The sequence below is a fragment of the Nannobrachium achirus genome (genome assembly GCF_963921795.1).
Source record: "Nannobrachium achirus genome assembly, chromosome: 20".
NCBI classification, from domain to species: Eukaryota; Metazoa; Chordata; class Actinopteri; order Myctophiformes; family Myctophidae; genus Nannobrachium; species Nannobrachium achirus.
Window position 1 is genome coordinate 51,687,968 of NC_137827.1, and position 11,532 is coordinate 51,699,499.

Genomic DNA, 11,532 nt, shown 5'->3' on the forward strand with positions numbered 1-11,532 from the left:
CTTCTGTACATCCATAACTGTCTAATTCAAGGGTCTTCAACAGGGTGTCCGGGACCCCTAGGGGGTCCTCAGAGTTACCACAGGGGATCCTCCAAATCTTTGTGTATTTGTGTAATAGAACCTTTTTTCTCGTTTTTTATATTAACCACTTGAACCCCAGTGTCCTTATTCTGAGAACTTTCGCCAAAAATAGCACATCTACAAGCTCTCAACGCCTCACGCTGCGAGGCGTTGTGAGCTTGTAGATCGGCTATTTTTCGGCAAAGAGGTTTGGTGTAGAGGAGAAAAAGAGCAGACTAAGTACAGAGTGAAAGGTCAAGTTTATTAACGGTTCAAGTGGTTAACTCATTCTGTGCCAGATGCCAAAATGGCTCCAAGGTAGCTGTGCCGAGATTTTGTATGTTTTTCTTTACTATGCAATGAAAAAAAAATATTTTTTTTTTATTATTTTTTTCCCCACAGAAACAGACACAGTTGTTGTGATTCAGTGGCAAAAAGAATTTTGGCAATCGGACAAATGGTTCCAGAGATAGAGCTGTTTGAATGAAAAAATCAAACCTTGGTTCGAAGTGGAGCGGTGAATTTGAGCAGCTGTACCCTATGTGAGTGAGTGAGTGTAAACTGTGCCTGTGAGTGAGTGGTGAGTGTGCCTGGCCTGCACAAAACAGCGCCCCTCCTTTAACTAGTGTGTTGTGTGTGGCCACTCAAGGTATTGCCAGGCTACGGACACGGCCACCCAGCCACCCAGCCAGCCACCCACCCACCCACCCACATACCCACGGACATACCTGTCTATTGGGAGCGCTTTCACCGCTCCAAAAAGTGTCCATCCACTAGAATGGACACACATGAACACACATTTTCTCAATCAGCTAAACGAGGGAGCGAACACACAAACAGAGAAAAGCATCTCTCTGATCTCAGGTCATTTTGACATCTTTAGGAAAAAGGAAAAAAATGATTTTTTTTTTTTTTTTTTTTTCTATGTAAAAAACACAAAACCGTCATAAGCCGTCATTGGCACACAGGGCTATTGGAAAAAAAACGTCATAAGCAGTCATTGGCACAGAATGAGTTAAATATCTGAAAACACACATTGACATGAATCCAAAATATACTGATGATTGTGCTGTCAAATGATGAAACTATATGGAATCTATGAAGATGTTGTGGGGGTCCCTGCTTCATCTCTCTCCTCTAAGGGGTCCTTGGCCTGAAAACTTTGAAGACCCCTCGTCTAACTCATATTGACTAAAGCCTGAGTAATGGTCATTACACACCAGGAGGAGAAAGCGAATTTCCAAACATCATATTTTTATTCTGATGATGCCTCATTCATACAGGTGGACGTTTTGAAAAGATAATTCCGTTGCTTTATCGCCTCATTATGATCGGGCTCAGTGTCAGGGACATGCTGGGCCCCTGGTTCAGCCCGGGAAAAAGAGTTGTAGAGGCCCTCATTGCGCGCTATAGAGAGAGATCTCTCTATAGCGCTGCTGCTACTCAAAGATTTGCCATTTCAGATCATGACAAGTGACAAGCCAGTGGGCCAATTACATGAGTTTATATTTCGTCGTTGTCGGGTGGAAACCTTGTATTTATCATTTTTAAAATTATTTAAACTAGTGAAAACAGCCGATCTACAAGCACACAACGCCTCGCACCGCGAGGCGTTGTGTGATGTATGATGTATGTATGATGAAGCAGGGCTTTGCTTTGCAAAAAAAATGTACAAATTTGAAACTTGGAGATACGAGGTTTATGCCCGACAGTGACGATTTACTTTGTTGGCCGCCCAGCCAACAAAATGGAATGAAGGCCGACATTTTATTTACATTCTTTTCCTAATGGCCGGCCTGGACCGGCCAGGAATGAACCAGCCGTTGAAGAGTTGTCCCGCTTTTCCCAATGGCCAGCACGTCCCTGCTCAGTGTGCATGCACTGATGACACAAAGCAGTTTAAATTAATGCAAATTAATCACAAAAAATGAACTCCCGGAGCTTACAGACCTTTTAAAGTTGCAACCACTTGCAACCACTATCCCCAAATTGCACCTGGTCAGACCAGGCCGCTGCAATGTCTTGCAACGGGTTGAGCGTTGCAACTAGTTGCGCATGATGTGGACTGGTTATAATAAGTCGGCGATTCTCAACCTAATTGGTAAAACACTGAATATTTTAATGATAATATAACATTAATACAAAACAAATAATGATGTAACCATGAAATCATCGTATTTATTTTCTTCAAAACCTTGGAAAAAAACAGTTTTTGTTGTGATACTGATGAAACCCCTACACCCCCACCCGTTCACTCAGATCAGCCAACACAGGGATGCTGACAGAACCCTCGCTAAAAACCCCAGGACAAAAATCCACTCGCATTGACAATTTGCCCTCCTAGCTTCCGCTTGGACTGAAGACTCACCTCTTTAGACTCCACCTAAATCCATAGCACTACTGTAACACTCTCCTTCCCTCAATGACCATACATGAAGCTAGATATTATTTTTAGGTTTTAGATTTCTTTTTTTTTTTTGTTGATTAGATGCGTGGTCTACCTATGATACTGTTTTCTAGATTGATATTCCTATTAATTTGTTGTATTGTTGTTGATGTACTGACATATTAGCTTGCTTATTATACTGATATATTACCTGCTTAACTCATTTAACGCTGATCCCGAGTACACTCGTGAAAAATACTTGAGTATTTAGAGTGCCGATCCCGAGTATACTCGCGTAAAATACTGTATATAGAGTAACGCTGGCACCCTTACCCAACGGTCCGTTGGAAAGTCCTGGCACGATTGGACTTGCCGATTCATCATCATCACGGATCCACGTGCACAAAATAGTAATCCCTTAACACTTTGACTGCCAGACCCCCCCGGCCCCCCACCCTGACCAATGCCACCATTAGGTCCCATTCATTCTGCCCCGATTCCAGGGAATATATTGAAAATGATCCGATATTCACATCGGAACAAAAATGGGAGGTTTGGTAAAAGAGGATTTTTTTTTTTACCAAAAATTTTTTGGAGTGATTTCGGTGAGCGGTTTTGGAGATAGGTGCTCGAGAGTGCGCACTGCGCAAACCAGTCAATAACCTCAGAAATCTAGATTCTGAGATATTTGAGTTCAAAGAAAAAAAACTTTAGGAAGCCATAGCGACAAATTGGTAAATGGTAACGGAACACAAGTACCCTTGACAGAAACAATAGCATGCCTACTTTCATTTTCTGCAAAAAAAGTGAAAAAAATATTGTACCATCGTCTAGTTTCAAGGGTGCAACTGCAAAGTGAAAAAGTATGAAATGACTCAGAAGGTGGAAATTGCCTTACATTTTGATAGAACTATGCACTGTGAATTCACTGTGTTTTTACCTGGTCTAGAAGGTCAGGAAGACAAAAAGTCAGAAAAGCGATGTCAACCTTTTATTTTATGGCAACATCGAACCCTAACCCTGGTGAGTACCTCACACATCCAGCATGAACATATTTATGTTCAACAATATTTACAAATATTTCCCAAAAAAAATCACAAATATGACTTCACAAAAATAAAATATAACTGGATAAAAGTAAAATAAAATAAATGTGCAGCAAGTAAAGAATAAATAAAATAATATAAAAGTCAAAAAAAGGCATTCAACAAGCCAACATTCAGGAGTCAAAGGCACCACAAATCAAGGTCAAAGATGGTACTGTTCACTGTGTGTGTGTGTGTGTGTGTGTGTGTGTGTGTGTGTGTGTGTGTGTGTGTGTGTGTGTGTGTGTGTGTGTGTGTGTGTGTGTGTGTGTGTGTGTGTGTGTGTGTGTGTGTGTGTGTGTGTGTGTGTGTGTGTGTGTGTGTGTGTGTGTGTGTGTGTGTGTGTGTGCGTGCGTGCGTGTGTACCTCAGGTGCCTCAAAATGGCCTGGTACCTGTTCCTTGCCATTGTTCTGGGAAAGTACGGCATGGCAATGTTTTTTTGACCACTGCATGGCAATCTCCGGCTTGTGAACGATAGCTGTGAGGAAGAGAAGTCCCAGAAAGTTCTTCAGCTCCCCTAGAGTGACATTGGTCCAGGCAGCGAACCTACAGTGTGTATGACCTATGCCTGACTCCTCCGCTCTCGCTATCTCCGCCATCATACTGTCCTCTGCGTTGTCATTGGTCTGGTTGCAGATCGGGCTCCCATCCTTCCTCCATCCAGTCAGACTCCACGGGCCCTGTATATGATAGAAATAAATACAAAATACTAAATGAACGTGCTTCTGTATAATTTGTATGTTCTTTAGCAAAGGCTGTCGCACAAAAGTAGTGAAAACAGCAGATCTACAAGCGAGGCGTTGTGTGCTTGTAGATCGGCTGTTTTCACTAGTCTAAATAATTTCAAATGTATATATGTATATATACGTGGCCACTGAATTCTATAGGCTCTGCTTTGATACAAATTTGATACAGATTTGAGATCGATTTGATAGATTATTATGTCACACACACACACACACACACACACACACACACACACACACACACACACACACACACACACACACACACACACACACACACACACTGATTGTATTACTAAACTATCTATCTAGGTATACACACACAATAAAAAACTAAACTATAAAGAAATGTATTCTTACTGGAAGAAGTTGGAGGAACTTCATACACCTACTACAAACCATGGATTGACATCTAGACCTACTGCACATACAGTATGAAACAGAGCTGATACCTTTATGTACTATGAGGAAAATAATGCTGCTATTTGTACCCTGTATATATATAAAATGACAATGCGACATAGCTCTGTTTGAACGATGCTGTACCCCCTCCAACTGTATATTTTCAACTGTTTTTTTGTATTTGTGATACTTGCTTTGGCAATGTAAACGTATGTTTTCTCATGCCAATAACGCTCCTTTGAATTGAATTGTATATTACCAAATGCACCCTACGTGGAAAAAAAACAATAGCAGGTCAGGCTTATTGACATCGGTTATTGATTGATTGAAGAATGTATTACAAGCTTGCATTAGAGTAGACCTACAGATTCATGGCTCATTTCCACAGGAACACACTTTATGCATATCATACAGTGGTGTGTTCTAGACTTTTTTTGAGGGCATACGATCAGCTACTATTCGTTTGGCCAGGGCAGACGCTATAGTACATAATCCCTATCAAATACGCTACTTTGAAAGGTTCACGAGGGCAGACGCCGTTCATATTTTATTGTTCCTCCATCACGGAGGTATAGAGGCCGGCGCCTGGCGGCGCCGTGCCTGCGAGGGTGTCCCAAGTCGGGCGAGGTGTGGAGGTTAGTCCCCGGTGCTATGGAGGTTCCAGCGACCCCCTGGGCTAATCCTACCTGCCCCTGCCTTTTATTTTCCGACAGCAGACGCCGTATACGTGCGTTATAGGTAGAACACACCACTGATCTCATATAACATTGAAAGACAGACGTAAAGAACAAAGTGAATCGTAGAGAACATACCGGGTTCGCTGATCACAGCTCAGCAGTGCTTCCTACAGGGCGCGGGGAGGAGACCGCACCGATCGGTGGTCTGCCTCGGGCAGCATGCATGTCACCGCCGGAGACTGCGGGCTTGTTGTCCAGAGTTAGACTGTCCACGGGGCATGGCGCGGGGAGAAACCGCCGCGATCGGTGGTCTGCCTTCTGGCCGCCAGATCCAAAATCGAGGCCGTGGATCCTACCAGCCGAGGCCTTCGATGAACCGATCGCCCGTAGGAGCTCTTCTCGCCGCCAGATCCAAAATGGAGGCAGTGGATGTAGCAGCAGAGGCCCTCGCTAGTCGCTGATGAACCGATCGTGGAAGAGCGCCGGCCACCGCCGTTGACTGCGGGCTTGGTGTCCAGAGTCAGACTGTCCACGGGGCATGGCGCGGGGGGGTGTCGCTCTCCATTCCGACATGTCGCCACTCCGCTGACCCGGCGCGGGGAGAGACCACAGGATGCGGGGCATGATTCGGCTGCCTATCTCTCTAAATAATACTAAATCTAATGATTTTATAACTAAATTCTCTGCTGCTTCTGATTCTCGCTCTTTCTCTCAATATATCTCTCTCTCCCTCTGATTGCTGTGTGTCCGGTGAAGTCACTGAACTCTTGTTGTGTGTATAATGGGCCTCTAGACCCTTGTTTCTGGGGGGAACCGGCCAACCAGCATGCTTGAATTTGGTCAAATGAGCGTGTGATGTCATGCAGGGGCGTCAATTGGGTATGGCAGGGGTATGCAGCTGCCATACCTTGACAGGGGGAAATAATAAAAATGTACTTTTCATCGTGCCTGTTGCTAAGGTATGGCAACATGACTGGTGTCTTCACCAGACACCAGTCATGTTGCCATACCTTAGCTTGTTCTGAACTGACGCCACTGAATTGTCATGCATGACGACCGTCCCATCGTCCAAAAGGGCTGTATCTTGGTTACCGCATAGATCCAACACTGTACTACTGTAATATGAAAAAAAAGGGTCGGGCGGTATATCCCTCCCTACTTTTTAATTGGCAAGATTGCGCAGGAAGTGGCGGGCGGTATATCCCTCCCGTGGCAGTCAAACTGTTAACATGGAGGCCAACGGTGGATCTCATCTTTAATGTCCATTTTCTCCAAACAACACTTTTAAAGGCAAGGATGGCATTAGATTCTCGCTACAATAACGTAATAACAAAGGCAACGATCGGCCATTACAGCAACGGCATGGGGTGACGATCGCTTCCGTTGAATGGCGTCATGACGTCAAACCGGAAGTGTTTACGCAATGGACTTCTGGCCTTCAAAATAAGAGAATGGCCGCGTATGGAGCCTGCGAGAGGCACGCTGGACATTTAACCCGTTCATGTCTGGAGCACTAAACTTACTAAGACTTATTAGTCTTAGTAAGTCGCTTTGGATTAAAAGCGTAAATGCCGTAAATGCCTAAATTGTAAAATGTACTGGTACACAGTTGTATAAGCATTGGTTGAAAATGGCTGACGGTCCTATTTGTAGGAATCGGACCGGTTAAATCATTAAGAAACCAGAATCGTTTAAATCGTCCCCCTCTCTCTCTCTCTCTCTCTCTCTCTCTCCTCCAGAGGAGCTGAAGGACTACCTGCTGGGCGAGCGGGCCATCAACAAGATCTTCACGCTGGGGAACAGCGACTTCCCCGTCAGCTGGGAGAACGAGATCAAGCTGTGGACCTTCCTGGAGACGCGCACCGCTCTGCTCCTCAAGACCTACAAGACCACCATAGAGGTCAGGTTCTTAGACCTACAAGACCACCATAGAGGTCAGGTTCTTAGAGCTACAAGACCACCATAGAGGTCAGGTTCTTAGAGCTACAAGACCACCATAGAGGTCAGGTTCTTAGAGCTACAAGACCACCATAGAGGTCAGGTTCTTAGACCTACAAGACCACCATAGAGGTCAGGTTCTTAGAGCTACAAGACCACCATAGAGGTCAGGTTCTTATAGAGCTACAAGACCACCATAGAGGTCAGGTTCTTAGACCTACAAGACCACCATAGAGGTCAGGTTCTTAGACCTACAAGACCACTAGGGCTGTCACGATATGACATTTTACATGACGATTAATTTTCTCTCAAATAATTGCGATTAACAATTTAATTGTGTTTTTGTCGTTGACAATTACATTACTGTTTGGCTTTTAGGCTTTGAAGTTGCACATGGTAGATGTGACACATAACCTAAATATACAAAGAAAACTGACATATTTGACAACTTCATACTTAAAAAAGAACATTGATAGTGGAAATAGCCGATCTACAAGCTCACAACGCGTCGCGATGCGACGCGTTGTGAGCTTGTAGATCTGCTATTTCCACTATTTTTTACATGGAAACGATTATGACGATTGTGAAAAATTATGTCAAATAATCACGATTAGACGATTATGTAATAATTGTGACAGCCCTAAAGACCACCATAGAGGTCAGGTTCTTAGAGCTACAAGACCACCATAGAGGTCAGGTTCTTAGAGCTACAAGACCACCATAGAGGTCAGGTTCTTAGAGATACAAGACCTCCATAGAGGTCAGGTTCTTAGACCTACAAGACCACCATAGAGGTCAGGTTCTTAGACCTACAAGACCACCATAGAGGTCAGGTTCTTAGAGATACAAGACCACCATAGAGGTCAGGTTCTTAGACATACAAGACCACCATAGAGGTCAGGTTCTTAGACCTACAAGACCACCATAGAGGTCAGGTTCTTAGAGATACAAGACCACCATAGAGGTCAGGTTCTTAGAGCTACAAGACCACCATAGAGGTCAGGTTCTTAGAGCTACAAGACCACCATAGAGGTCAGGTTCTTAGAGCTACAAGACCACCATAGAGGTCAGGTTCTTAGACCTACAAGACCACCATAGAGGTCAGGTTCTTATAGAGCTACAAGACCACCATAGAGGTCAGGTTCTTATAGAGCTACAAGACCACCTTAGAGGTCAGGTTCTTAGACCTACAAGACCACCATAGAGGTCAGGTTCTTAGAGATACAAGACCACCATAGAGGTCAGGTTCTTATAGAGCTACAAGACCACCATAGAGGTCAGGTTCTTAGAGATACAAGACCACCATAGAGGTCAGGTTCTTAGAGATACAAGACCTCCATAGAGGTCAGGTTCTTATAGAGCTACAAGACCACCATAGAGGTCAGGTTCTTAGAGATACAAGACCACCATAGAGGTCAGGTTCTTAGACCTACAAGACCACCATAGAGGTCAGGTTCTTAGAGCTACAAGACCACCATAGAGGTCAGGTTCTTATAGAGCTACAAGACCACCATAGAGGTCAGGTTCTTAGACCTACAAGACCACCATAGAGGTCAGGTTCTTATAGAGCTACAAGACCACCATAGAGGTCAGGTTCTTATAGACCTACAAGACCACCATAGAGGTCAGGTTCTTATAGACCTGCAAGACCACCATAGAGGTCAGGTTCTTAGACATACAAGACCACCATAGAGGTCAGGTTCTTATAGACCTACAAGACCACCATAGAGGTCAGGTTCTTATAGACCTACAAGACCACCATAGAGGTCAGGTTCTTAGACATACAAGACCACCATAGAGGTCAGGTTCTTAGACATACAAGACCACCATAGAGGTCAGGTTCTTAGAGCTACAAGACCACCATAGAGGTCAGGTTCTTAGAGATACAAGACCACCATAGAGGTCAGGTTCTTAGACATACAAGACCACCATAGAGGTCAGGTTCTTAGAGATACAAGACCACCATAGAGGTCAGGTTCTTAGAGATACAAGACCACTTCTACCATATAAATGAAAGAAAACACAGTTGTAACTTGCAAGGTTATTTAGTTAACACAACAGTGGGCGGGGTCCATGAGCCAACTCAAAGTTGTTGACTTATTTACCACTGTTTTAGGCCAATCAGAATCCAGTATCTGAACATGTGACCACAAAAAGTGGTAGAAATATATATTTTAAATAATTTCATACATTTTGCCCACTCGCGACGATACACACAAAGATATAGGCTTCTGCTTTGAGCAGCTTTTTTTGTTGCGCTACGTCACCGATGTGCGACGTGACTTCCATTAGCATAAGAAAATATTAGGCTAGCGAACGGCGCCCTCTGGCGTCAAAATAACATAACTCGTCACACACGTCCCATGGCGGTCAACGAGTTGACTCACAGTGGGTCTTTTGTCTTTTCCCGCCCGTTTTTCTTATTTCTCCAGGAAGACCGCTCGGCGCTGGAGAAGCCGGACCTGTCTTATCACTCCCGCGTGGCCATCCAGCTCCGCATGGCCGAGAAGCAGATCCTGGAGCGCGCGTCGGTCTGCGGCCGCGGCCGGCGGATGAACTTCCAGCGGCGGCTGGAGGAGGGCGCCGCGCTGCCCCGCCTGGAGGAGAGCCACATGGCGCTGCTGGAGAGCGGCGGCGACGCCGATGACGGCAAGCTGCCCATCATCCTCCGCAAGCTGGAGGAGGCGGAGGAAGAGGAGGAAGAGGAGGAGGAGGCGCTGGAGGCGCGGCTGCAGGAGGAGGAGCTGGAGAAGACGCCGCTCCTCCTCCTCAACGGGGACGGGAAAGCGCCGCCGGTCTACGGGACCGGCGCAGGTTCTGCCGTCGCGGATGCTGACGCCGCTGCCGCCGCGGATGCTGATGACGCCGCCGCGGATGCTGATGACGCCGCCGCGGATGCTAACGACGCCGCCGCGGATGCTGACGACGCCAGCGCTGATGCCAACGTTGCTGCAGTGGATTCTAACGCCGCTAGCGCCGTTGCTGCCGACGCAAGCGCGGATGCTGCCGATGACACTTGCCCGACGACGACGACGCCGTCGGCCGATAAGGAGGCCGCACGGGACGAGTTGGAGGAGGAGGAGGAGAAGGAGGTCGACCGGGACGTTAGCTCGACGCCGGACGCGGCGACGACTACTACGAGTCCCGACAACGACGGAGTCGCCACCCTAAGTGCCGATCGAACTGAAGACGGTCCCAAAGAGAACAGTGAATAAAAGATGTGTGTGTGTGTTCCCTTCACTGCCCCCACAGCCCTCCCCCCTCCCCCCCCCACACACACACACACACAAGCGTATTTATTTATTTTTGTCTCTTATTAAAAAGTGACTCGGAAATATATAAAAGGCGGAAATAAATTTTAACTAAAACAATTTGCAAGATGCGTGTTGACTCCAGCGTTCGGTACAGTAGGCTGTGCTTGATGAACACGGCCACTTTGTTACATAACGCTGTCAGCGTGTTTTCTTCGGCCTCCGGCTGCGCACTAGAGCTCCTTATTTTGTCTTTTCGTCTTTTTTTTTTTTCTCTAGCTTTTGTTTGGAGGTTTTTCATTGTGGCTGTTGGGCGGAAACCTACTTTTCAAAAGAAAAAGTGTTCCAATGGACTCCGTGTACTTATTATTTAGTCACAAAGCTTTTGTTAATGCTTTTTGATTGGTTTAACCCATTTAGGCCTGAACACATTATTACGCAATATTTTATGCTTTAAATATTAAAAAAATCGTGAAAATTCGAATTTTTACCCGATTCTATAAGTGTCTTTTGAATCCTTCTAAGGTTCTTTTGAAAAAAAAACTATGTTTCTATGTCAGCAATCTGGCTCGCCATCGTCAAAGAAAAGGTCCTTTTCACTTAACTGGAGCTCAGTTAGTCTGTTCTTGAGAGACTACTATGTCAGTGGTTCTCAAACCTTTTCATGTGAAGGACCCCCAAAATTATATGTATTTGGCCACGGACCCCCATTTCCAAATAATAGCAAAATTTGAGTTTCAAATGTTCGCTTTGAAAATACATATATTCAAAGATTTGCACACATTTTCACGACTTTTTTCAAAAATAGCAGATCTACAAGCTCGCAGCGCGGCACTCGGTGCCGCGCTGTGAGCTTGTATATCTGCTATTTTTCACTGGTTAAAGCAGTCAATAATTCTAGGCCTAAATGGGTTAATATTCGTGAAATCCACAGACCATTAGACACTTAAACCGCTTTTCTCTTTCACATTCAAGATATTTAGATC

At 45.2% G+C, this 11,532-nt stretch overlaps 1 protein-coding gene across 1 annotated transcript in view; it reads left to right on the plus strand.

The window, feature by feature from the left end:
- The window catches only part of setd3 (SET domain containing 3, actin histidine methyltransferase), a 73,406-nt gene extending 62,159 nt beyond the window's left edge, over nt 1–11,247 (plus strand). The window contains exons 12-13 of the mRNA XM_080750750.1: nt 7,097–7,257; nt 9,728–11,247. Of these exons, the coding sequence (XP_080606876.1) occupies nt 7,097–7,257; nt 9,728–10,510 (944 nt within the window). The 3' untranslated portion in view covers nt 10,511–11,247. The remainder of the gene's footprint in view (nt 1–7,096; nt 7,258–9,727) is intronic.
- Nucleotides 11,248–11,532: the final 285 nt, after the last annotated feature.